We start from the raw sequence: 27,124 nt of genomic DNA on the forward strand, positions 1-27,124 counted from the left end.
GGCGGTGGCAGCAGCAGCAGCCCGGCCAGGGCGCAGGCGGATCCGGCGCGCCGCGGCCGTCGGGGCGGCCCTTTAAGCGGCTTGAGGCGGGAAGCACGTGCTGCTGCTCGTCGGACGGGCTGGGCGGCCGCTCGCTTGCTCCAGCCCTGCCCTCCGCCGAGCGACGGTGAGGGGCCCTGAGCGCGTGCAGAGTGCCTCCCCCGTCCCTTGGATCGGTTCCCAGGAAGGGAGGCTCCCGAGCCGCCGACGCGCCCCGGGAGGCCCCGGGAGGAGACCGCGCGGCTGCGAGGGCCACCTCCCCGCCTTCTTTCACACAGAGCCGCCTGAGCCGGCACCTCCCGCCTCCTCGGCAGCAGCTGCTGCTGCTCCGCTGCTGGGATCCCGACAAGCAGCGCCTCGGGGCAGAGACCGCAGTTCTTTTGCCACGAAGAGGCAGAGCCATGATGGCGGCACAAAAGTGCAGCTCGGTCGCGGCCTGAAAGGGGGGGTGGCGTGTCTGCCCCCTTTCTTGGGGGGCACCCACAGAGGACAAGAGAGACGGCAGGGCGGCATATCTCGGGGACTAGAGCTCTCTGGGCGAGCAGGTGCTGCTACCTTACGATCAAGGGTCCCGAGTGCAAGAAGAACCAAGAACCGCCTGCGCAGGTGAAAGGTATCGTGGGTCTCTTGGACTCCATTTCCCATTAGCCCCAGCCAGCATTTCTAGCTGTCGGGGCGATGGGAGTTTAAGGCTGTGCTCACTCACACTCCTGTTCATTGACTGCGTGTCCGGTGCTGGGGTTTTCACACGTGGTCGCAGTTCTCCAAAATGCACGTGTATGATATCCCGTACTTTGTTATAAGAGACTGCTGCTCGAAGCCGTTGCTTCTCAAACCAGGCAGCTTCACGCCGATTGGAGTCCTTAAGCCACTCCTAATTAATCTCTGGCCAAGGTGTGAACACCTGTGCAGAGAGCAAAGGCGCGCCCCGCCACAAAGGGACTAAGCTGTGCTGATATGAACAGGTAGCGTGGAAAGAGCTGTGAGACAACTTCATTGCCCTCCAAGGGGGTAATGTGAGCACACCCACAGAAACTTTGTCATCCTCTTTTAACTAGCTTATTAACCGTCTTGCTCTGAATTGCTTGGTTGCAATTCTGCTTCTTCCCGACCGACAGAGGACCCTCCCCGGGAACTCTCAGCGCTGGTAGGACTTCTCAGATTGGTTCTCCATGCTGAGTTTATAACAATCCTCTCTCCCTGTGCTCTTTCCTTTTATGATATGTCTCATCACTAACATTTGCAAGCCATTCAGGAAGCTCTTCACCACCAAGATAATGCTATATTGGCACCCACCCACCCCTCTGCAATAAGTCCATGATGGTCAACATACTCTGCTACAACAGGATAGGGGGACACAATGTAGGGGGAAATAATGGTTTTAGACTGTTCTGAAACTACTATCCATAAATATCATCACTCAAAATTCCAGTATTATATGAGTGGGCCAGTCCCTGTTCCCAACATTTAATCAGGCTTGGGGAACCTGCTGAAATTGACCTTGGCAAATTCCTGTAAGAAATAACCTGATATTGGATAAAATGTGGGGGTGGGGGGACAGAACTTAGCTATACATGGGAGTTTGCACTTCTCTGAGTGTCATGACATAGTTGGCGACAGCTTATACAGTATGTATCAAAACACATTTAAACACATACTTATGAGAGGAAATTCATATTTAAGTTAGGGTTGGCTGAACGATTTCTTGTTTGTTTCACTTACATTGATATCAACTGTTTTGTTTTGGCAATATTTTGGGGGATGAAACAATATTCTTTGATGGAGAAGGGAACTGGAAAATCTGCCATTTTGTTTCCCCCAGAAATCCCTGTTATGAGGTGCTGTTTGAATTCTGAGGAAATTGTAAAAGCTGCCATCTTAAAGAATGGTTGCCTCCTTTGCTGTTCACTTGGAGGTGCCATTATAGTGGACAGCAGAGTGTCTGTGACACAATGTACACTTTTATGGATTCATTGCCCCCGCCCTGGCAACTCATTCTGAGAAAAGAAAAAGACAGGAAAAATATTTGTCAACAATAACCATATCCTGTAATCCTATTATTAATTGTTAACAATTTCTTCTTCTTCTTCTTCTTCTTCTTCTTCTTCTTCTTCTTCTTCTTCTTCTTCTCTTGTCAATTGTATATCACAAAAATAAGTTTGTAGTAATATTAGTGGTCAATGTATAAGTTATAACTTATACATTGGTTCGTGAATTGGTTTAAATGAAAGCAAAAAGGAAACAGGACAGAACAGAGTTAACAGATAACATTCAACATCACATGGCTAAATGTCTAATCAGGAGCCCTTGTGGTTGTGCTTAGATTCAGTATGAGTATAATAGTCATTTTTCCTCTTGTGTTACTAATGAAACAATAAAGATTTGGTAGTGATGAAAGTGAGATGGGGGTTAAAAGTGAAGATAATAATTTATGTTTAAATTATTTTATAATTTAATTATAATTAATTATAACATATAATTATTTTATAATTTATTACATTTATTTCAACCAGATTGAGCCAAATGCTGCTTGTTCATTTTCTGGAATACTAGCATATGTTATGAAATTAAACCACACCGGAATAAAGCCATCTTTCTTGATCTGTCCACATGTCAACTGTTGTTTATTTGTTATATCTCAAGGAGGGATGGTTCCCAAACTGTTTTATACCAATTGTCTATTGTTGTGTCAGAAAGGTCTTTCCAGTGTCTGGTTATGTTGTGTCTTGTCACTTGTACTAAATGGCTTATTAATCCTTTATTATGTAGATCCAGATTGTTGTCTTGAAATATATTTGATGAAGCTAATTCTGGTTTGACTTCCAATTGTTGTTTTGTTACTTTATTAATTTCTTGGAATATCACATTCCAGAAAGGCTGGGTTTTTGTAAATCCCCACCTCATGTGGAGAGTTGTACCGGGTGTTGGGCAGCCCCTCCAGCAATGTGGTGAGGCACCGGGATGGATCATTGCCAGCTTCCTAGAGGTTAATTCTCTATCACTCACCAAAATAAATAGGTTTTTTGTCCATTCCATTGAGCTGGCTCAAGGTTATAGCCAAAATTGCATTCATGTTGATAGGGTCAAGTGAACCCACTAATGCACTGAGTAGAATTTTATAAATGTTATATCTGGTCCTTGTCCTTCTGGGGATATTACAAGGGTGGCTGCTATACTGGTAATTGGGCTAGCCAAAAAAGTGTGGATTTGGTGGAGTAGCAGCCAAGGGGTTTGTAAGTTTCTTAATTTAGTCTGTATTTCTTGATCTGATAGTGGTATGTTTTTGTTATAAAAGTCACATGATCGGTATTAGACCTTTAGCTAAATGTGAACTATTTTGTGCCTCTACAGCTTTATTTAAAAGGTTTAATAGGTGTTCCATATCATGGGGGAGGGGCATGGATGGAAGAGAGGAAAAGTTGAGCAGTAATGTTTGATGTATTACAGTATTTTAATATTTTTTGGGAAGCTGCCCAAAGTGGCTGGGGAAGCCCAGCCAGATGGGTGGGGTATAAATAATAAATTATTATTATTATAATAAAGAACTACACACTGAGATAAGCCCCATAGAACTCAGTTGGTTTTTCTCCAAAGAAAACATGCCAAAGAACCAGTGAAGTGATTTGGTGGTGAGGTAGTTTCATGAAACTCTTACCCCTCAGATGACTTGGTCATTTCACTTATTTTTGGTCAAATTCCTCTTCCTCCCTTGCCCTTTTTGGGCAACCTTGTCTGTTTTGCAGTCCTGAGGTAATGGTCATGCTTGTATGCTACCTTTCTACAGTTCAAACCACGCTCATGGTGGCTTACAATGTGAAAAAAATATGTAACGTCAGCATAACAAAAGTAGTCCTAAACAATAAATAAAATATTTAAAAAAACCAAACTGAACAATTTCCACATAATTCACAGCAAAATCTAAAATAAAGATACAAGAAACTAACAGCAGCAACTCCCCTCCCAACCCCAACCCCCCCAAAAAACCCCACCCCCGTTCTTTCATTCTGAAAGTGGCAGTTGGGGCTGAGGGCAGTTGGCACCCATGGTTGCCATGACAATGGGTTCTGAGCCTGACTCACTGTGAAGCAGGCAGCCGGTCCTTGTGGAGCAGAGCCTGGAGAACAACTGACAACTTTGTTTGCTTGTTCCATGTTGGGCCCTGGAAGAACAACCCCATTTGTACTGATTTAAAAAGGGGCAGTTGTGGCTCTGGATTCCAGGCCTGTGTGTTTACATGGTTGCCAGGACACAGGCGTTGTGAGCTGGTCTTGCCCTTTTGGAAGCCGGCTGAAGGATCCAACGCTGCTCAAGGATTGGCTCACTAATTGCTTCTCCTCCCCTGTTGAAGTTCTCTTTCTGTCTCTATAGGGCAGAGAAATTGTGACGGTAGCATTGCTCCAAGAAAGCCAGAAAAAAAGCAATGTTTTAATTGAAGTATTGGGTTACTGAGTGTGTGCACTCCATAGCTCTGGAGGGCAGTGTCAACTTACTTGCAGGGTTGCCAAATTACAAGAATATTGCTATAATCATTGCCTACGTAATTACTGCCAAACCCCATGTTGCCAATTTCAAGTTCATAAATGCAAATGCTTTGCTCAAAAAGAAAAAAAAGCAGGGCCCAATTATCTGTGGAAACAGCAAACTTCCATCTTTACATCCATTACAACATGACACCATTGGCTTAGTGAGACCACAGACAAGGTGTTTTGTATTGGCTGCAGTATAATAGAGAAAGTGGAATATTTTTCTCCCTTCTCATGACACTAGAACTTTTGGACATCTAATGAAGCTGAATGTTGGAATGTTTGGGACAGACAAAAAGAAAATCTTTCTTCACATAATGCATAGTTAAACTATGGAACTCACTCCTACAGGGGGCAGCGATGTCAATCAACATGGATGGCTTTAAAAGAGGACTGGACAAGTTAATAGACAAGCCTATCAACTGCAACAATGCTCTGCCTCCATGGTAAGAAGCAGTAATATTTCAGAATACTTGTTGCTGGAAACCACGAAGAGTTCTCTTGTGTTCCTGTTCTGCTTGTGGGCTTTGCACAGGCTCCTAATATGGTTTCGGCAGTCTTAAGTATGGAAATGAGCACATTCTATCCTTTTATCATTTGTACGCATGTCCTTGATGCTGCCTGTCATTTAAGTGCTTCATACACACATTTACCTAACATGTCCAGTTTCCCCATTTTCCCAACTGCACAACATAACAAAGCAAAAACAAATGCTGCTGCAACTTGCCCTCCTGTGCTTTGAAAGGGCAGAGCAGATGGAACATCATCCCTTTAGAAGCGCAACAGCCAGGAGCATGGTGAGTTGGTCTCTCTTACTGCAGAGACCCTTTAGGAGACAGTGGACTGGTTAACTTGCCCATAATTTGTGGTTGTCTGGTACACATCTGTTGGTTTCTATGGTTTGGAAGTGGTTCCCAAATGGGGTGGGGTACTGCCCCCTGGGAGGCAGTGGGATTACCTAGGGGATTGGTAAGAGGCAAGGGTTTGGAAAGCTGGTACCACTGGAAGTTCATCAATTTTGTTGAATTAAGCTAAATAGTTTTAATTGAATTTTGAATAAATGTGCAATTAATTGTCACTGTTTTGAATTTTGTTGTCTTCCATAGTGGGTCATTCTGAATGTTTTTTATAGGGCATGATCTTACAGAAGCGGAGGCTCAAAAAGAGTTTTGGAACCACTGCATTCGAACAAATAATCACAGAGAAAGCAGGCAGCTCTATTCTGTGCCAGAGGAGAAGTGATTGGCTGGGACGACACACCTGTACTCTTAATGCTAATCCAGTGGCTTCTTCCATGGCATAAAAAAGAGGCAAGTTTCTTTTTATTATTACTGCAAGCAATTTTAATACAAAAAGTGTCTTCTTTTTTTAAACAATTCATTGGTAGAGCTTCAGGTTCTGGCTCAATTAAACCAACTGAGAGAATCACACAGCAATATGGTCAGTCAGAGCAGGGGAAAGAGCAAAAGTTAATAAATACAGGAAGACCAAGTAGCCCCCAACTCCCTGCCCCTCCCCCTTCTTTACTGTCCCAAAGTTGGCTTTACTTTTTAAAACATCTCTCCCCTTCTTCTCCCCTCCACAATGGAAAAAATGATCATATAAAAGCGAGCTGGGGGGCAGAGGGGGCGGCGCACAAGTGGGGCTGCTGGTGATGCGCTTTAAAATTCCCAAGAACAAGCTCCTGTGCGTGTTGAAGGCAGCTCTGTCGTCGTCTTCTCCCCTGGAGTGTGGAGGGGCCTCTTGGACGTCAGTATGGTCAGAAGTGGCATTAACCAGTTGAGACAATAAATAGGAAACAATGCAGTTAAATAGCAGTTCGTGAACTAAAAAGTGAAGTCAGTTTTTTTTGTTTTAACAGCAATGTGAGAGAAGAACCAAGTTTTGTGGGAACTCCCCTCTTTGGCTCCACTGCTCAAAGGTTTTGCTGTGTGTGCCCCAACCCCAGGCATCGTCCACACAGGTATGATGCTACTGGAGAGCTTCAAGTGTAAAATATTGAAAACATAGTATTAGTTCTTTAAAAGCTCAGCGGCTGACAGTACTTTCATTTCGCTAAATACAGCATTTTAGTGAACATCTTTACTTGTATGTAGCGTGTGTGCAATTTTTTTTAAATTTATTAGTTCAAACTTACTCCACTTTATCTTCAGGTAAAACCACAATGATTTCTTTTAAAAACTGGAAACAGAAGCCCCAGATCCTATTCACCTCACATTTCTCTCTTTTTGAGGTATCCATGATTTACAAAAAAAAAAAAAGAGAGAGAGAGAGAGAGAAAGAAAGAATTCCTTGAACACTGCTGGATATTCAGGTGTTGCTTTTAAATATAATTTACCTTGCTGAGACAGCAAGTTAAGTTTTTATAAAGATGCATTTAGGAAATAATCCTAAACGATAAAGCAGGATCACTTCCTGCACTGCACAGAAATCCTATTTATATAATTTTTTTAACTTTTTGTTTTTACATTTTCACATCTTGACCTTTTGCTTGCTTCTATTCTCTCCCACATTTCATTTTTTTTCCCTGGGCCCTCCCAGCGCTAAGGAGGTCACCAGAAGGCAAGTTTTATCTACATAAATATTCACATGAAAATAGTAACTTACAAAAAAAGAAAATTAACAGAACAAAATAAGGCAGCTTCATAACACAATTAATCTTTTACACTTTTAACAATATAATTTCTCCCATGTAGAATAAATATACATCCAATGTATGAAGCAGGGTTAAAAAATGGACACAGGTTTTTTTTTTGTGTGTGTGTATGTGTAGATGTGTGCATGGGGTCTTATTATTATCTCTTGGGGCCTGGCGTCTTGGGGGTGGCTGTGGTCGCTTTCTTAGACATGGTGGGGATTTTGGAGGGCTTTGCCATGCCCCGTCGGGAGCTGCCCTGCCCCCCCGTTGCGCTGCTTTCGGAAGTGTCTGAGCAGGCTGACTGTGTCTCTAGGAGGTCAAAGTCAGATGCGTCGCTGCCCCGCCGGCTGCTGGCGCGGCTGCCGGCACGGCTCCCTGCCCGGCTCTGAGGGCGACTGCTTGTTTTCTTAGGATCTGAAAAGTAAAACAGACGTGTCCATCACCACCATGGAAGCCCAGGAAGGCCTTACAATATGCTATTCCTCCGTCCCTCGAGGGCAGCCCCCGTCTTGTTTTCCAGCTAGATGCCACCTTCCCTTTAGACATCCTCTGTGTGTGCTAGAATGGCGGCTCTCACAGCTACCACAAGCAGTTGATGCCTGAGCAGTCAGGCCCTCCCCACAACATAGCTGAACCTATTTCAGTGTACTACACTCTCTAGAGATACCCCTTGCTCTGGAACTGCCTCGCAGCCAGTGGGGGTGACAGTCAGCTGATGTTGCTGTATTATCATCGGTGCTTCATTCCACTTTGTGGCCAGGCGGGGTCATGTGTGGGCTTCCTTATGTCTTGGAGGAATCACTGAAGCATGGGGGATTTCACTTGCTATTAATTTCTCAACAAAAAGCTCCTGCGTATCCTGTATATATTTCTACTCAGAAGTCCCACTGAGTGCAATAGGGCTTATGCACAGCTATGTGGGGGCAGGGTTGCGGGCTAAAATAATAAAACTTTGCATAAATGGAATTGGCTATAGTGAAAGTGTGCTGAACTTCCAGTTGGCGCCACCTGCAATAGCTCTGACCCGTTGACTGGTGCACACAGAGAAATGGTCATGCTCTTAAGAGCACAGAAAACCAGCTGCAAGTACACTTGAGGCTTACAAGGGCAGAGTGAAGACTGTTAGCAGCAGAAGCCCCCAGCCCGCCCCCGCTGGAAGTAAGCTTCATCAGGGAGGCTGGAATTACTCATCCCACCTAACAGAAGTAGAGGCTGAAACTCAGAGCACCTTGACCCAAGTCCCACTCCTGTGTTGACCTGTTCAGTTTACTGAATTTGTTCATTGTTTCCCACAACCAAAGGAAGCCCCGAAGTGATTTACAAAACAAAGAATGAAAAGGCAATACATGCAGCATACAAGCAGGGACTGTGTCACTTCCAGAAAGGCACTTACCAGCCCGACTAGTTTTGGCACCTGAAGACACTGGCGAGGAGCTGTTACTGGTGTCACCAGCGAGAGAAGTCCGGCTGGAGTGGAAAGTGGGTCGCTTCAGCTTGCTGCTTGAAGAGGGAACAACCTTGGGAGAAAGAGACGTTTATCTCAACAGTCATCATTTGCTTCCTAAACAGGTGCTGGTTGAGAGGATCCCTGCACTCCAGCAGCCAGACTGCAGCCCCCACTGCATCTTAAAGGTCAACAAGGAATGAAGGAGCATCAAGCCCTGCTGTCCCCTCCCCATGAATCACAGAGGGGCTCAACAGTTAATAAACAAGAACTCAGAAAGACTGAATTGTGACTGCTGTAGCCAAGAAGTCCCACGTGGGAACTTCTGTGGACATCCAGCTCTTCACCTGCCCATTTTGCTTTCTGCTAGTGGACATGAACACATTTACAGGGCTGCCTGCCCACCCACCCCATGTTCCTTATGACCTTTAAGGTGCTGTGGGCCAAGAAGAGAAGCAGACAGACAAGACACACCAAGAAGGCCATTCGCTGCTATTAGTCCTCTTTACCACCCAGCGCTGGATGGCAGGCTCATTAATTGGACCCCTGTCCTTGCCGTCTCTAAAAAGGGCAGAAAAGAAGCTCCTGAGCACTTGAGCATGAGCAGCAAGAAGGCACCTTTGGTGAGGTTTAGTCCAAGTCATCACACCCCTGTCTAGAAAGAGCAGGGGATCCACTTGGCCCTGAACTGTTCTACTTGTGCCCCATGGAAGAAGCAGGACAGAGAGCAGCTCGGTACTGGAGTGGGTGGGATCCTGCTCATTTTGGACACCACAGCTGCAGCTCCCATCAGCCTCTTTAAAGCAGGTGCAGAGTAGGATGCCAGCTACTATTTCAGTGGGAGGAAAAACTGGAGGAAAAAGCATCCTCCCAACTCACTCCAGTTTCCAAGCAATAGATGTGAAGAGGGAGTCCATTGCTGGTGCACCAACTGTCTCTGCCTTTCTAGCGGCGCAAAGCAGGGAAATGCTTAATCTAAAGCACATGATTTGCACATGCAGAAGGTCCCAGGCCCAGTCCCCAACAGCGGCTCCAGGTAGGCCTGGGAAAGACTCCTGCCAGAGACTCTGGAGAGCTGCTGCCAGCCTGTGTTGACAACACTGGGCTAGATGGACTCAGGCAGCATCCTATGTTCCGAAAACAGCTTCACCAACTTGTTGCCTTCCAAATATTTTGGAGTATGACTCTGATCACCAGCACAGTGTGTCATCTAAGACATCTGGAGGGCACCCAGTTGGAGAAAAGCAAACTGAAGCAACAATCATTTCAGGTCTGAGCAACTTATATGGACACCAACCCGGTAGCCCATCATTAATACCACCCCCATTCCTCCTGTTTGGTTGGGACTTACATTCCCATGACTGTAAGAACTGCCCTGGTGGGAGGGAGGGAGGGAAAAGGATGTCCATCTAACCCAGCCTCCTACCTCCAAGAGCAGCCAGGCAGATGTTTCTAAAAAGCTTCTCCCCTCCCAACATTCTCACCTGCATCGTATGTGGGATGACAATCTGAGGGGTTTCTATACAGGCACAGGCACGGATTTTCAAAGTGTTAACTCGGCTGTTTTATTCATGACTCCTGACTTTTAAGTGATATCCTCCTCTATCATATCTCTTTCATTTAATGTTCTAAAACAGCCCAAAACTTGAAAGATTTTCTCACTTTGAACTCCTGGGAAAATGTTTGTTGTTTCAACACAAACTGGTTGCAAACTGTGTGTTAAAGTTCTGTTGGTTTTGAAAAAGTATTTCGAAGAACAAATCTTTTTGTCTTTAAGAGACCAGAGTTAGAAGCCCCATGAGCAACACAGCAGCAGCCCTAGCATGGAAAGAGGTGTTATCAAGCGCTGTTATAACAAGGAAAGCATTAAGAGAGGGGAAAAGGAAGCCAAGGGGGCTCCTCCTTTTGCAACAGGGACTGGCCCATGTAAGCCATACTCTACCTCAGAAGCAGACAGGTGGAGGTCAGCATTATCGTAGCCCCTCAAAGGGGTACCTGCCTTGCTGTTTACCAACCAGGGTTTGTCATAACTGCGAGTGAAGTGATGCGGAGTCTGTGAAATGGAAAATCCAAAGAGAAATTGAGGGAGAGGGAGGGAAGGGGGAAGGGAGTGAAAGGAAAGGAGGGATGGGGCGGGGAGGGAGGTGTACAGGATGGAAGGAAAATAAAAACAGAAAAGTAAATAAACCCTAAAATAAAATTAAAAAAACAAACCCAACAGGTAATGAAAGGAAACATACAAAATGGGCGACGAGATGAGAGTTACACAAGTAGGGGTTGTGCTCTGTGCCCACTGCCAACGTGGCCATCTCACCCAGGCCAAGCGCCGTGGGAGAAAAACTCTCAGGATCACAGAAGCCAAGAAAACAAGCCAGGGATGGCCCAAAAATTAAAATGAGAAACAAACAGACAGGTGTAATTTGGGGGAGGGGAGGGGAGGGGAAGAGGAACTCCGCCATTTCACTCTACCCACCTGGATGTGACAGCATTTCATTGTCATCGTGGGCAGAAATAAATGTTTGAGTGACCCTGAAAGTTCTGTCCTCTGTGGACAGGCCCCAATGGACACTCAGAGTCCTGTACTTGTCCTGGAGCAACTGAGTGACAGAAGCCATTTTTAATGGTTAAAGAAGCCCTCTCACCTTTGTCCCGCTTGCAGGTGTGGCTGGGGAGGAGGGCATCGAAGTGCAGCTGTGGTTGCTCTGGCTGGCGCTCGAGCTGGACCGCGTTGGGGAGGCTGCCCGAGAGGAGGGCTTTGACCTGCGCCCCCTGGACCGGAATGGCGCCATTCCCTGAGAAGCTCCCTCTGGGAGAATGAATTTCTCTCGAAGTTCAAGGTTAGTTCTTCCTCGAGCTGTAGGAAAGGAACCACCATAAAACATGAAGAAAAAAAAGCCAAAGAAACCAGAGACTGAAATATAAACAGATGGCAAAGCCAGGCAAAGCCAGATGCTTCTGACTCCCTGGTGCAGGCTTGCTGGGGTGTGCTTTGGATTCTTTCCTCCTCCTTCCAGTTAATTTTCTGTGAGAGAGACCCCTTGGTCTTCTCACTTTGCTACACCAGCAGCAGCTTAAAAGTCTCAGGATAGAGAGGAAAAGTCTTCCTAGGAGGGGGAAGATCTAGGAGCATTCTGTAGCTCATATAGAAGCCCCCACCACAAACATCATTCAGAGCAGTGGTGTTTCAGCCTGCACCAGGGCAAGTCCATACACTTTTGAAAGGACTCAGATATGCAACCTCTAAGCACGTATAGACAGCGCCCGTCTCGTCTATACCACCAACGCCATCTATTACTCACGTCCTTCTGTACAATCTGCTTTACAGGCTAGTGAAGGATCCTCTGGAGTGGGGGGATTCTCCTTTACCCAGTCTCAGTTCAGCACCAAAGAATTCTGGAATAGCTCAGTCAGCAGAACATGAGACTCTTAATCTCAAGGTCGTGGGTTCAAGCCCCAGACTGAGCAAAAGATTCCTGCATTGCGGGGGTGAACAGATGACCCTTGGGTTTCCTCCCAACTCTACAATTCTATGACACCCCCCCCCCCAGCTGTGGGAAGCTTGCTGACCCAAAGCAGAGCTTGCTCAGCTGCTGGCACAGCACACTTAGCTAAGTTTATGTGGCAAGAGGTCTGGGAAACAAAGTGTCGTCCAAAGAGCTCTCAATTCATTTTCACCTGATTCTCAAGAAATGGAAGGAAATAAACCTGACTTAAAATTTGCAACCAGGATACAGGAACATAGGAAGCTGCTTTATATTGTGTCAGATCATTGATCCCCATAGCTTAGCATTGCGTACACTGACCGGCAGCAGCTCTCCATAATTTCTGGCAGGAGTCTCTTCCAGCCCTACCTGGAGATACCATCGGGGACTGAACCTAGGACCACCTGCGGGCAGAGCAGTTGCTCTCCCACTGAGATACACCCCTTCCCCAATTTTCAGTTTCCTTCCTCTGCAATTATACCACCTGCTTCATAGCAAAACAGCGAGCATATTCTTGTTTTACAGGAAAAACAGCAACAAACCTAACAAACAGATACACACAGCAAGGAGCAGTTTTGTTAAGTGAGCAAGACACCATGCATAAAGCCTTGCCAGGCAGAAAAAGGGGCAGCTGGAGATTTCACACATTATCCACCCCAAGACAAGCAATTGCAGCTGCCAAGGGGACTTCCAGAGAGGGGCTTAGCTTGCAAACGAGCTATTGAGATACCGCAAGTGGGTTGTTGGTAACTGGGTTTATATATATATTTATCAGATTTTCCCCAGTAAGATCAAATTCAGAGTTGGTACAAGCTGGCTTTTTGATGCTAACAATGTTGTGTGGACTCTGTAAAACACTTGCATGCATCAGGAGCGCTGATTCCATGATAAACCCCCATCTGGAAGCACCCCTAGGATTGCGTCAGAACAATCTGCGGACGCCTAGCAGGAGTGCTCAAGAGCAGCACCAGGAACGGAAGAATCAGCAGTACCAAGAGGCAATCATGAAACAAATCCTAGAGAAGCTTTCTTGAACCCTAGGCCCTCAGATGCTTTGAACTACAACTCCCATCAGTCCCATCTTTCATAGTGCATGCTAGCTGGGAATGATGAGTGTTATAGTCCAAAACATCTGGAAAGCACTGACTTGCGAAGACTATCCCAGATGTTTTACAACATGGCAGCATGCAGCCGCATTCAGACAAACTATCATGGGAGGGAAGGGGAAAATGGCCACCCAACAGCCACAGGCCAAAAGGAATAACCTGTCTTCAAAGGAAGGGGGCCCAAACTGCAGGCTGGAGGGTTGGGTGGGTAGCCATTCCCTCACAAGCCTCTAACATCAGCCTTTTGTCTTACAGAACACCATATTTACTTACAGGCAATTTCCAGGAGAAAAGGTAAATGATATAATAGAAAAGGGGAGGATTTTTTGGGGGGATTGAGGGAGATGCAGACAAGGCAAGAAAGGAAGCTAGTCTGGTGTTGAACCAGGGCCCAAATCCCTGCTCCTCACTCGGGGCAAGCTGCTCTTGCTCAGCTGAACCCATCAAGGCTGCTGCGAGCATAAGCTGGTGCAGAGGATACATGTTGCAACCCCTGGGAAAAAGTGAATGGTGATTTCAGGGCCAATGTGACAGACAGGAACAAGATGAGGCAGGGGCTGTGAAGCCTACTCAACTTGCAGCTTTCAGCCCAAACCAGCAAAAAAAATAAAAAAAATAAAAAGGTCTTTGTCTCTCTGCCCCCACCCCATGCCCTTCACTACAGCAAAGTACTATTCTGGGCCAGAGGGGATGATGGGGAAGATCAAGGCAGGTTAGAGAAGCAAAGCCATTCCCAACAAGTGGAGTAGTAGTAGTGAGAGGAAGCCAAGAAAAACCGCCAACCTATCGGAGACTGACTGGCAATCGAAGAGCTGGAATCAGAGCGTTTTATTTTACTTCCCGGGTGGTGAACTAGAATAAAGAAAATACATATATACAAAGAAAAGATAGAGCAGGAAAAACAAACAGCAGTGGGGGTCAAAGAGGAGGAGGAGGAGGAGGAGGAAAAAGGCAAGGAGAAGTCTCTTACACGCTGGCTGGCATGCAGGGCAGCCATTTTAGAGGAAAAATGGAAAGGGTACGAGAAGAGAGCTCAGCCCACAGATGTGAAGAGGTGGGTGGGAGGGTGGGGGCTCTGATGGATTCTACTTCTCCCCTCCCCCCAACATGTGAGTGTTACATAGGAAGTCCTAGTCAAGTACTTATTGGTACTTATGCTGACATTCAGGATGGACTAGGGTCTGCCCAAGATATCATGGTGTTTGCAATACAGAACCTCACTGGCACTTCTCTCCCACTCATCAACACAGGTCACCCTCCTCAAGAAGTCCTTGGCTAGGCTGATCTTTTGACTGACCTCAAGAAGACTTCCTGCTGGGCTGGGCTGGGCTCCCTGGGTGGTCCTGGCCCACTCACTTTTAATGGCAGACACCTCACAGCCTTACACTGGGGGAGGTTAAGAGCCCCAAGTTTGTTAAGAATCACTCTCCATTTCTTACCTCTGCAAGGATCGTTCTTCACTAAAAACTCATCCAGGGCCATCCATCCTCCACCAACGCGAACCATGACTGTGCTACGCAGGATACGGACCAGCCGCAGTTGCTGCGAATCGCCAAACTGTGGAGGGAGCAGCAGAGGGGGAAATGGTTTAGATGAGCACCCACAAAAGAGCCCAAAAGACACCTTGCAATTAAAAAAGAAAGGTGGCAGCTCAGGGCCGCTTCAGGAGAGGGACTGCAGCAGGATGGGCTTTGACACTGGGGCCTCTCTCCTGAACCTACTAGCTGCTTTTAAGAAATATAATTTTTTAAATGTCTAAATGGGTTTATTATGGATGTTTATATTTTAAATGTTTGTATAACTGGTTTTCATGCTTTGTAAACCACTTAGAAGTCTATAAGCAGTATATGAATAAATAATGGTGATGATGATGATGTTAATAAAACCAGAGTGGATCCATTTTAATGCACTGCTAATTATAACTAAATGAAAATGAAGGAGGTGCACCCTTGTTTGCTGGAGCTACCTCAGCTCAGTGGCAGGGCACCTGTTCTGTGCTCAAAAGACCCCATAGCCCATTCCTGGAAGCATTTCAGGTTAAAATGAATCAGCCAAGCAGTAGGTGATGGGAAAGGCCTTTTCTCTCTTCCTGCCAGAGACTGCCCTGGAGATCATCGGCTAGACAGTTGCTATGGACCAGGCTATGCTATGGACCAGGCGGACCAAAGAGGACTCAGGGTGAGGTAGTGCCCAAGAAATAACTCCTCTGCAGTGTTTGCACATCTATTGTGCTCCCTTAAAGGCTTGCCCATTTGTCTCTGGGCCAACTGTAACCATTGTGTTATGCGGAAGATGAAATAAAGCCAGAACTTCAAACTTTTGAGCAATTTCCCAACAAAGGACTTGGGGGGGGGGTGTTGTTTAGAGCATGGTTCGAATTCAGCCACATGCCAGTCTTGATACAGTTCATTTCTGGAGAGAGGACAACTGGAATTCACATGAAATTCAGTAACGGAATCCCACCAATCACTCTCATCAAAAAGGAGAGAAGCCCTTCACCAGATCTGAAGACCCATAAAATTCATGGTACATGACATCCCCACCACCACGCAGAAGAGTTAATTGCAGCAGCCAGAGATGTGCAAACCTGCAAAGTGGTAGCCTTAAGGATCAGAAATACATTTGCTGAAATGACCACTAGCAGTATGACATCTCCACAATTTGAAGCCTTGACCAATGGACCAAACAGTATGTCCTGCCTCACTAGAAATCTGCTCTGCAAAGATCAACATCCATAATGCAAACTGGAAATGCCAAGTGCTATATGAATCTTTTTCACTGCCCTTAATTGTCATCACCCTCATGGTAAAGTAGGTCATGTTTTACAGGTGAGGAATTTCCCATTTCTACATTACAAAGTGAGGGAAGGTAACTACAATCAGTTGCATGGACCTTCTCTCTGTTTTTGGCTCACCATCTGATTTTCTGAACAAGCAAGACTTTAACTGTGCTCTTTCCTACCAGTTCAAGGAAATTCAAGTCCTTTTTATAACGTTAGGCTTTGAGGGCTCATTTGAAGTAAAAACAGTCCACCCTGTCCAGCAAAATTAAGGCACTGAAGACATTAGTTTCCTACCATATTATCAACAGAGGGGCAGAACGTATCTCACAAAACAAGTTTAAAATGTATTTCTTCTCTGCATTGCTGAAACTCCCTCTGGAGTTATGATTTGGCTAAATATTATGCAGGAGGAAATGAGAAGCATTTTTTTCATTTTATCTTCTTGAAGCCTCGAGTTATTTGACACGATCCATGCAGATGGCTTGAAGCTTTAGTGCTAATTATGGAAGGAAATTATCCAAATGGATTCAGCGCTTGCATTCCAAAAGCGGTGGAAAATTAATTGGAAGGCATCCAGATACTGGTATACAGAATACATTGCAAGAATTTCAACTCTGTGAAAGAGGCACAGAAGTTACACCTCCTGGAAGAACCAAGAGAACTAGGTATCCTGCTGGTATCTTGCTCTGATGTTACAGCAGAAGGACCAAACTTGTGAGGAGCTGCAAGAAAAATGTGTCTTCTTGCCTCAAGTATATTAGAAATCTGAAGGTACACAATGGAAATGATAATTAGCTCAATGAGCTTGCTATTCACATGCCTCAGGGGTATGGATTTGCATGCACAGTATGTTCTGCTCTATGTGCCCTTGGTCAGTTTTGGATATTTTATTTTGGTGGTTAACAGCATAGCCTCAGTTGCTAGTGATTGAAAATATCCATCAATCCCCCACCAGCAAAGTCATGTGGCAGGTTCTGAAATCATAGGATTATGCAGTGTTCAGCTCCAATGGGAATCCTTTCTCTACATCTCTCAGATATGTGGGACTATGGCTGAGCTTACAGAATCAAACTGTGATTGTGCTCTAATACATCTTATGGCTGAACAATGGGCTTCAGAGACTGGTTCAAGGGCTACAGCCTGGTTCAAGTTAAGCCAATTTGACTTAGCCAGTTTTGAGGCATTCAGTCCTGCCTGCACAGTTTTCCAGCTTAGTTGCACAAGAAGTCAAATATGAGTTATTTTAAAGCAGACTTTGCCAATATGGTGCTCTTCAGATAGTTGGGCTGAAACTCTCATCAGTCCCAACTAGCACAATCGGGGTTGATTGGAGTCACAGTCCAAACCATCAGGAGGGCACAAAGTTGGCGAAGGCTGCTTCACTACCAAGAGTTTCAATTTTCTAAAAAAGTGTCTGGCACACAAAACACATGAAAGTTCCTCTGTGAGTGCCCATGTGTGTGTCTGTCACTATGGGTGCATTTGCACATTTGTAGCGTTGCTTCCATTCCATTCCTTGATCATTATGTCACTGTATACCAGAATCTTGGCTGTTAATACAGACAAGCTCTTACCACAGCATCCACACCAGCACAACCACCCATAGCAATGAAAATATCAGTTTGTAAAGGGACAACACATGCGATTCTTTTAAGGGAAACAATCTATAAAAGGATGTAGAGACAGCATTGCAAGGCACACTGTACCTGGTTGCCGAGGAAGAACTACAAAGGAGAAGAAAGTACAAATGAAAGAGAGAGAAGAGGGAGGGAGGGAGAGAGAGAGAGGGAACAAAAAACATTGAGCAGCATTAACAGAGCATCACTATGAAAAATGTCTTGTTAACCACAAGTACCACTGATGTGTATACTCAACATTACTCAGCATGCTAAATGTCACATTTTGGTACTTCCCTTTTATACATACTTATATTAACGAAGCAAGCCAAAGATCTTGTACACTTAAAAAATGTGACAAGGGCCAGTGCTGGTTATTTTACACACTCCGCTCTTGTGCTAAATTCAGGGCAAGCTCAAGACATTTTGCCAACCCAAGTGATAATTATAACCCCCACTTTGTTCCTTAAAAATGCAGCCACCAAGAAGTGGCTGCTCAGATTGTTTGCACCTCAGCTAAAATTGCACGCAATTCAGATACGTGGGGAAGCTAAGCTAGATGGCTCTATTGCCAGTGGAAGACTCTGAGAACTTGAGACAAAAACAGAAGCAGCACAGAAGTTGCCCATGAGCATTTTCAGAAGGACTATGTTTAAATCTCAGAGGAACACACAGGGCTGGAAAGTAAAACAGGCAAAAGGAAACACTTCCTGCCCCCCCCCCGCCCCGTCAATCATGGAGTTCCCTGCCACAAAATGAAATGGGGGTCCACAATGAAATTAGAGAACTTTTTTTTCAACCCTTTACAATGAAACCATCAGGCTGCCAGAGGGAACCCCCCCCCCAAGCTGTCAATGCAAGCAAAGCCCCCTTCAGCTTACCCGGTATTTGTTCTCTCCAATCTGCTCCACTTGGAATCTCTTTGCGCATTTACACTGAGCCACCTGCCTGGTCACCTGTTGGGTAGAAAGAAAAGAAGAGATTCCATTAGGCTAAACTATAGGAAAGCTCTCCAACTGGTTTGAAAGGTTTTTGTTTTTACTTTAAGACAGTCCCTACTGAAAAACCACAAAGGGCAAAAGGTGGGCAGTACTGTCCCAATTTATCTTTATCACAACCCTGTGAGGATAGGAAGATTAGTGCTGACTGGACTATGGCTGTTTTGGTGAGCTTCATGGTTGAATAGGAAGGATTTTAACTCAAGACCCCAGTGGAACAAGTCTGAGGGTCTACTTATTGCACCACACTACCTTCCCCAGATAGGATTCAAAATCCCGTTCTACTATATATTTTAAAGATTTATATCCCTCCTGTCATCACAAATGATCTTAGGGTGGGTTGCAAGAAGTTAAAATATAACAAAGCAATAAAATACAATTATCACCATGAAAACAACTCCCACTGTTTTTTATAGCAACTCTCTGGAACTCTGCAGCTACATATGTAAAATGTAGAAGGCCTGGAGAAGGAGGAGGAAGGTCTCCAGCTGGCCTAGGAATTTAACAAAGGTTGGCACCAGCTGAACTTTAGAGTAGAGGGGGTTCCACACCTGGATGTTACTGCATTGGCAAAGTCTCTCACTTCTTGACTCAAATTCTCACTCTCATGAATTTTGATTCCTTGACTTTTTACATGCAAAAGAGATGTGACAGCCCTGAGCAAATGAAGGTTGGCACTTGTGACTATTATGATTATTCTTATGGCACTATCCATGCAAGTGGTGCTTTGCAAAGTATGAGAAAACAGGTCCCTTTCTCAAGGTGCCTACAAGCTAGAAAATAAGTAACAAGGGAGGATAGCAGGAGAAAAATGTGGGGCTATTGAATTAGGGCATGGAGACCAGGTAGTGGTTTTGCCAAAGGCTTTCTGGAAGAGGTGGGCTTTAAAGGGAGGGGGGCAGGAAGATTAAGCAGGCATCCTTCCACAACTTACAGCACCAACTGCATCCTAGGTGCTTGCAGAGCAGTGTGAGATTGAAACAGCTTAACTATTTCCATAGCTCCTGGATCCCTGCTGCCTTATCAAAATGTCTTACCTCATCCTCAATTTTGTCTGCATCTGTTGTTGGCCGATAAGCATCTTTGTTAGGGTGCAGAGCAGCTACAAACTCATAATAGTCAATGTAACCATCCCCATCACGGTCAAAGATGTCAGCTACCGCGGTCATCTCCAATTTAGTAGTGGGGAATTCTGAATGGGAGAGAACAAATGGAAACTCCATTACCGATCCCAAATGCAAGATTTGTCAGACATCTTTGATAGGCAGTGACTGGCCTAAGGTCACCTAGTGAGCTTTACAGCTGAGTGGGGATTTGAACCCTGGTGTCCCAGTTCCTAGTCCGACACTCTAACCACTATTACTTTTATTACAGTTTTTACACTATACTGCACCACAATGGCTCTTCTTGCAGGCAGGGTTGTTTGCTTGACATTAAGCAGGAATTGCTTCCTGCTTCTCAATCTGGGGGAAAAACTAAGTCTGCAGGTAAAGGCAGCTGAAAGCGCTTTAAGCATTAAAAGAGTTAGGGGGCTTACTGGAGGCCAGGATGCCATCAATGAACTCCTGCCGGGTGATTTTCCCATCTTGGTCTTTGTCAATCCGCCGGAAGAAGTCCATCACACGTGACTTCTTGTGGTTCATCCAGCGCATGTACTTCTTCCGCCATACATCAAAGTCAAAGTTTGCAAACTCTTTCAACTGGAGAAGGGAAGAGGAAAGGGTGTTTCACATCTCACTTGGAAAGAGGATCCACAAATATTTACATCTCCTAAGATGCAGGAGGCAACAGCACAGCTCTCTCTTCTCTCAAAGTGTAGGATTTGCCTGCTTGACACTAAACTCACCAAAATAAGGAAGGGGTACAGTGGGGCTGTGCATTTAGCCCTGGCCCCTCACGTCTTTAGGGTGAATGTTTGTATTTGGAGAAGCCATCTAATGGCTTCCTGTGCAACTGAGAATCCTGTTTTACCAGGGCTCTTAATTGTGCACCAAGGGAAATGGGCCAAGAGCAATTGCATGGATTTGGGGTGGACTAAAAGTATGCCCTGCCAGTTCCCATCCCATTTTCTTCTTCGTCTTTTAGTGAGTAATGCCTGAACAGGGCTATGGAGGACTGGAAAAGTTGGACCTGGTTCCCCGAAAGCAGCGTGGTTGGGAGGAAAGCAGTCAAGATACAAATTCTACACTTGCCTCTTTGCCCTGCTCTCTATTTTGGGCACTGCTGCTGTTGTACAGACTTCTTTGCATTACCTATTTTACCTCAGTGGTATTACCTTCGCTAATTATCTAGCTGGCATTATCAAATTGTAAATGACTGTGAACTCATATATGAATAGAGGCACAGAAATAGTAATTATTATTATAGTGGCATAGAATAAATTAAAAACCAGTCATTTTTCTAGCTTACACAAGACAAAACAATCATGAAGTGGTTTAGCTGCTAGACTACCAAGATATTGCTCTCCTTTTTAGGGGGCAGGGATAGGTGAGGCCCCTGCCTAGGCTTGCTCACCCCAACAAGCACATCCCACAGCACCAAGAGGGAAACAGGAAATGTGGTGAAGACTTGCAGACCCTGAAAAGCAGCCTTAAAGCAGGGCCAGTTTGGGAAAGGAAATGAGAAAGCAGTTTGCCTTCCCCTGCTCCAGCCTCACTGCACTCACCTCCTTTCCCCAAAGGGAGATGGAAAGGCTATATACAAGCTTCCACCCACCAACTTTCCTTTGAAGGGAAAGTGAGGCGCACCATCAAGAAAACCAGGAAGCTACAGTTCCTGTAGCTGGAAACTGGTAGGAGCACCTTCGTTTTGCTCCCAACAGGAAGAGAGCTCTGTACAGAACCCCTGGAAGCCGGGCCTTTGGGAGAACTGCTACACCGTCATGACCCAGCTTCTCTCAGCTGGGGCTTTGCTTTCCGTGCTGGGAAGGGGTTCCTTGTGCACATGAAAAAGGGAAAGTGGTTACCTCTTCCAGCCGATCCAGGGCATCGTTGAGCTTGCGTTGCCGCTCGAGCGCCAGCAACCACACCTGCTGCCAGCGGGCTGAAAGCTGGTTGATGCGCGGGTTCTTTGCTTCCGACTGGGAGAGAATTGGCATTGGGGGTGGGGCTGTCTGGTTCAGGGATTTTCCTGAGAGGAAAAAAAGACAGGGACAGGGAGGAAACAAAGCAGAAATTGAGCGAAGGGGCGTAATGAAAAAATTATGGGGAAGGGGCACAGGAAGAAAGGCAGGAACTAAATGCTGAGCTCTCCTCCTGCAGATGAAACTGGAAACTTCACTAAGATCATATCAACTCACAGGAACCCTGCAGTCTGCATGGGGCGTTTGAAGACAGGGACAGGTAGCAGGTTTCCTGACAAGGGCTGTGTTCCCCTGGGGGCCACATGCTGATTGTGGGCAGGGCTAAAGCCAGCGGTAGGCGGAGCCACCTCCCTTTCTCTCTACCACCCCCCCACTGCTCTCTCATGCCTCTTCCTACCCTGCCCAGCAGGCTGCTGGGACAGACTCCTGAGGCCTGAAATGATTGCATACCAAGGGCTTATGAAACTAGGCCAAAGGCTGCCCATCCTGGTCCAAGGAGGTGCAGAAAGTCACCACAAGCTTGCATCTGAGCCAAGGCACATCAGAGCTACAGCCCAGACTTTTGTTTTAAAGACTGGTCTCAGCCATGGAATATGTAGCAGTAGCATCAGTAATTATCATAATAAAAGTAATAATCATAATGCCAATGATGATGGGAGTGTTCCTGAGCACATATACAGTACTTATTTCTTCATCAAGCCCCAGTTCAAGATGCTTTTTATTAGTGTTTAAAGCCCTAAATGAATTAGGCCCGAAATATTTAAAATTTGCCCAAAGGGTTGCCAACATACTATTGCTTCGGGATTTCTCAATGAAAGGTCCATGAGCCGGCTCTGTGGCTTTCCTCTTGTATGTTTTTGTGACGCGATCCACATCTGGCTGCTTTCGGGTCATTACTTCCATAAAGGACTGGAAAATGCAGTAGGAAGGATGATTAGAGGTAGAAGAAGAGTGCAGCATTTTGTTACTATGCAGCTAAATGTTGTCCTTTTGCTAATGTAAGCAGTCCTATCCCCAAACAACTCAAAGCACCTTTGGCTGATTAACATCTGATACACTTTTAAATGTGTTGCGGGAGGGGGGATTATTGGTTTGTTTTTGCTCTTATTTTTGTTATGCAGTTTGTGTTTTTTATGTTGTATTTTCTATTTTATTGTATCTTTATGTTGTGAATTGCCCTGAGATGTACAGGTAAAAGGCCATACACAAGTACATGATACATAAATATTTATCACATTTATATTCTTTCCTATTTAACCCTACAACAACCCTGTGAGGTAGGTTAGGCTACCCGAGTGGGGATTTGAACCATCATCTCCCAGGCCCTAGCCCAAACACTCTAACCACTACACCAGATTGGCTCTTGTTCTTATTCAATCTCCTCTTTGGATAGTAACATTTCACCAGCCGTTGCCCATGTACCTTCAAGCATATCTTTGCCACCATAGGGATTAGGAACTTAGTACCTCACTCTCAAAATTAAGCACCAAATTCTTAGGAACCCAAATCTTGCATCTAATGCCACATTGTTTGTTCTTACATGACACTGCTAAATCAGTCTTCCCTCCAGCTGTTTTGGACTGCAACTCCCATCAACCCCAGCCAATGTGGCCATTTTGAACTACAACTCTCATCAGCCTCAACCAGCGCAGCTGCTGGGAGTCCAAAACATCTGCAGCAGCAGGTTAGGGAAAACTCCCCTGCGCCAAGGCTGGGGCTGATGGGAGCTGTAGTCTGAAAGGCTGGGCTAGATATATATATAGCCCACTAGATGTCAAAAGAAAAGAGGGTGAGCCAGGACTGGGGGTGGGGGCACCAGTCAGAGTGCCTCTAAGCAGTAGGAGTTGAAGGGGAAGACAATGACCCTTCATTCTGCTCTAAGCTTACAGGCACGTGGAGTCCTACTCCATGGCAAAACCAAAGCAGTGCAAGCTCACACACAGGAAGAATGAAGTCAGGAGCTTTGTTTCACTTTAAAGCCACTGTGAACAACTTTATCAAACACACAGCATGCTCTTTTCTGGAAGGTGGCAGAGAGGGAGCCAACCAGGGCAGGGTTACCTGGTGCTCTGCAATGAGGGCTTTGACCTGGTCAATGTTCTGCGGCATTGGCTCTTGGTCCCTCTGAATCAGCGTTGTCTCAGCCCACTGAATCCATGCCAGGAGCTCCTCCAGCAGCTCTGCATTGGCCACCAGCTCCGAGAGGGCTGCTTCAAGCCGCTGCTGGTGTTGCTTTGCCCATGTGAGAACCTTGCAGAGGAGAAAAGCAGGGAGGGTAGTTGGCAGAAAACGAGAGGTATCTCTGCAGGGAGGGAAGGCAGCGGAATGGAGTGGCATGTCTTTCCGGGTTACTCGCACCTTCCCTTGCCTAAGCATCTTCTTCACTTTTGCATTCCCCTTCTCTAGCTCACCTGGATCTTGTGTTTTACCCTGCAAGCTCTACAACCTACTAACACTACAAACTTAGGGCACCAAGAGCGAACTTGTACTAATGGTGCCAATGATAAAATAGTCTAGAATCTAGATTAAGGGAGAAGACTTAAAAATGTTTTAAGCTGAAGTTGGAGGGAGTATACAGAAAAAATATTAAGGGTATGCTGTATGTTCTTATGCAATTATCATATTATGTTTATTCACAAGCTACTCCGAAAAGGTTCATTCAAAAAGTGGAGTAATTTTTTTTCATTTAAATAAATAAAAAGCTCTTGCTTGTTCCAAAAAATCAAATCAAAACAAAAGCGCCTCTACCTAAGCATTTTAGGAACTGCAGTGAATTTATACATTCTGTAGCTGGCTCCTCTCATCTCAGTAGCCAGCATTGTCATGAACCTTCTAAGATATCACAGCAGCTGAAGCAAGGTGGGAAGGGGATTCAAAATGCATTATTATTCTTATACAGTCATAGAATTATTAAGTCTCTCAGCTCCATTCCTGCTGGCTGCAGCTGCTGAGAGGCAGAGCAAAGGCCTCTGTGACTCACCTCTTCAAACCGAGCTCGGATGATGGTGATCCAGTGCTTGATGGTGGTGATGCAGTCTGGGTGGCAAACAGCCAAGATGACCTCCCCCATCCCCACAGCGGAGTTCACATCCAGCCTTTTCTCTTCGACTTTCTTCATGAACTCCTGCAGCAAAGGGCAAAGGCACAACAGCTCAGCCTGGCTGCCTGGCAATCCACTCAGACTCCCGCCTTTCCCCTCTTCTGAACAGCTACCCACCTTGTGGACATCGATGAGTGACTGCAGCGCTTCTGCGTCGTCGGGCAAAGCTCCCCGGAAGCGGAGGGTCTGCTCAGCTTCAGAGAGCCACTCCAGCAGAAGATGGACAGCAGTCCGAAACTCTTCTGCCTGGAAAGGAGAAACAGCACCAGTGAACCCTTCCCCATGGAGCAAAGGCCTTTTGAGTTGCCGTACAGCAGGGATGGGAAACTCTTCTCAGCCTAAGGGCCACTTTCCTTCACAGGGAACTTTCTGGGGTAGGGGGACACACACCAGTGGTGGGCAAAAGGGGTGGAGCAATAGATACAACAGAGTCACAGGGCTGGTATGGACCAAAGAGATGTGCAAGCTGCAGAAGATGCCACCCTGCTCCCGTCTCTCACCTGCTTCAGGGCCTCCTCCAACCGAGTTTGCTTCAGGACAGACATCTTGCAGACGGTGTCCCAGCGGTTGCTTAGCTCTTGCAGCTGCACTTTCACCCACGTTGTGTCATCGCGGCTGTTCTCAATAAGTTCCCGGCCTGAGCGCTTGAGAACCGTGACGGTGCCTGTTCGCTTGCCAAGCTCCTTCTGGAAGACCTATCAAGGGGAACAGAGCATAGTTGCACTCTCTTTCTCCAAGCTCTCCACCCCTGTAAAGAGCACTAAGTTTGTTTTTTGATAGTTATCTGGAGACCTGTAAACCCAATCTTGGACCTTTTGCAAGTATATCTTCATTAAAAGGCAGTTTGGTTCTAATGGCCTTGCACTTTTCAAAACTCTGGAGGTATTAACTGCTCTCATTTTTTAATTACGTTCCAAATGATATTTTAAACATTTTCATGCGTTATTGTTTTATATTTGTATTCTTTTATATTAGATGCCCTGGGCTCCCTTTGGGATGAAGGGTGAGATTTAAAACTTAGAAACTCAAGTACATTTTGACAGGGACTCCAGTTCACTGCCTTAGTCCACAACACATTGAGGCTTACACAGTGTGACGTGGCTTCCAAATGGATGGCTCTGTCCCCCAGCAGCCGTTACCTTGTGAGCATCCATTAAGTTCATGACCAGGTCCAGGTCCCCATGGACAGGCAGGTCTTCGGCCAGCTGGGGCTCCACCTTGTACAGCCAGTCAACCAGAGCTTGCAATGCATCCATGAACTGGCCAGAGAACAGAAGGGCCTCTTCCAGTTTGTGCTGCCTGTAAAAATGAAAAATGCAGGGGTGAGTGGGTGTTGCAGTTTCCCCTCAATTGGCCACCTCCTTGGGCACCATAATAAATGTGGCGTAATCACAGCCTTAGGCACACCTTAAAAAAAATGGTGTGTTAAGGTGTTTTATTTATTAAAACAAATTACATGGCGTTGCATTTAAAAACCATAAAGCAGTGTACAGCACAATGTAAAAATTACAATAAAACCAAGAACTACACAATGATAATAATAAAGAGGGGGGGAATCCAAAGCAAATACATTAAGAACAGACTAGTGTGGATTACCAGCAAGGGCCTGGGAGAATCCAGTAGCATCCACAGCAAATCCAGCAGGAACCTAGCTAAGGCCCCTGCACTGCTCTGACTGGATGTGCAGGCAGTATACAAACTGGTCAAATATAGGTCTTGATGCTGATAAATGCCCCTCACACCCTATCCAAATAGGTGACTTAAAGCTGGCTTCTAACACCCCCCTGTAGGACCTGCAGGCACCTCAACTTACTACAGGATGTTACCTGTTAGGAAGCCCTTTCAGGCACTCACCTTTCCACCGATTTGCCACAGACAGTGTCCCACTTGTCACGGACTTCCCCAAGGAGATGGTCCAGGCTCTGGTTGTCATCTGGGAACTGAGCTTTTTCTTTCAGGGCCCTTCCTGTCCGGATCGTGGTGTCATAAACAGGCTGCTTGCCACCCAGGGTTTTTTGGAACTCCTGATTTTCCCAAGTAAACCCGCCCAAAACATATGTTGAGAATGAGGCCAGTGACTACAGATAATTTCACAAGAAGCAAAGGAACTGTTTCACATGCAGTTCTAACCTTGTGCTTAGAGAGCTGCAGTTTGATCTTGTCGGGATCATTTGAAATTTCAAGCTCAGAATCCAGGAGATTTTCTGCATCTTCTAACCAGTCAACCAGCTTCTTCCAAGCTTCATGGAACTATGAAGATTAATTTTTTCCATTTAATTTATTATTAGAATTCACATGCCTCTCCAACTCCACT

The 27,124-nt window shown here is 45.7% G+C and overlaps 1 protein-coding gene and 2 long non-coding RNA genes across 19 annotated transcripts in view; 2 read left to right on the top strand and 1 right to left on the bottom strand.

The window, feature by feature from the left end:
- Positions 1-5,877: 5,877 nt before the first annotated feature.
- Positions 5,878-27,124, bottom strand: part of MACF1 (microtubule actin crosslinking factor 1) — a 302,261-nt gene continuing 281,014 nt past the window's right edge. For 9 of the 17 annotated variants that reach the window (XM_079988586.1, XM_079988573.1, XM_079988574.1 and 6 more), the window contains 19 exons: positions 26,941-27,060; positions 26,665-26,834; positions 25,950-26,109; positions 25,311-25,505; positions 24,928-25,056; positions 24,691-24,834; positions 23,772-23,960; positions 22,502-22,619; positions 21,594-21,757; positions 20,166-20,328; positions 19,666-19,820; positions 18,512-18,586; positions 17,721-17,738; positions 14,672-14,789; positions 14,016-14,084; positions 11,287-11,498; positions 10,587-10,697; positions 8,594-8,717; positions 5,878-7,614 (listed from right to left, as the gene is read on the bottom strand). In XM_079988586.1, coding sequence (XP_079844712.1) covers positions 7,358-7,614; positions 8,594-8,717; positions 10,587-10,697; positions 11,287-11,498; positions 14,016-14,084; positions 14,672-14,789; positions 17,721-17,738; positions 18,512-18,586; positions 19,666-19,820; positions 20,166-20,328; positions 21,594-21,757; positions 22,502-22,619; positions 23,772-23,960; positions 24,691-24,834; positions 24,928-25,056; positions 25,311-25,505; positions 25,950-26,109; positions 26,665-26,834; positions 26,941-27,060 — 2,691 coding nt within the window. In that variant the 3' untranslated portion in view covers positions 5,878-7,357. The remainder of the gene's footprint in view (positions 7,615-8,593; positions 8,718-10,586; positions 10,698-11,286; positions 11,499-14,015; positions 14,085-14,671; positions 14,790-17,720; positions 17,739-18,511; positions 18,587-19,665; positions 19,821-20,165; positions 20,329-21,593; positions 21,758-22,501; positions 22,620-23,771; positions 23,961-24,690; positions 24,835-24,927; positions 25,057-25,310; positions 25,506-25,949; positions 26,110-26,664; positions 26,835-26,940; positions 27,061-27,124) is intronic. The other 8 variants (XM_079988577.1, XM_079988575.1, XM_079988581.1 and 5 more) reach the window with 5 other exon arrangements.
- Positions 6,419-10,356, top strand: LOC307222984. Its single transcript, XR_013841933.1, has 2 exons — positions 6,419-6,525; positions 8,770-10,356. It is a non-coding gene; the product is annotated as an uncharacterized lncRNA (long non-coding RNA).
- On the top strand, positions 11,345-14,026 carry LOC307222983. The gene is made up of 3 exons (XR_013841932.1): positions 11,345-11,481; positions 13,488-13,526; positions 13,897-14,026. It is a non-coding gene; the product is annotated as an uncharacterized lncRNA (long non-coding RNA).

The sequence above is a fragment of the Podarcis cretensis genome (genome assembly GCF_951804945.1).
Source record: "Podarcis cretensis genome assembly, chromosome: 8".
Classification (NCBI taxonomy): Eukaryota; Metazoa; Chordata; class Lepidosauria; order Squamata; family Lacertidae; genus Podarcis; species Podarcis cretensis.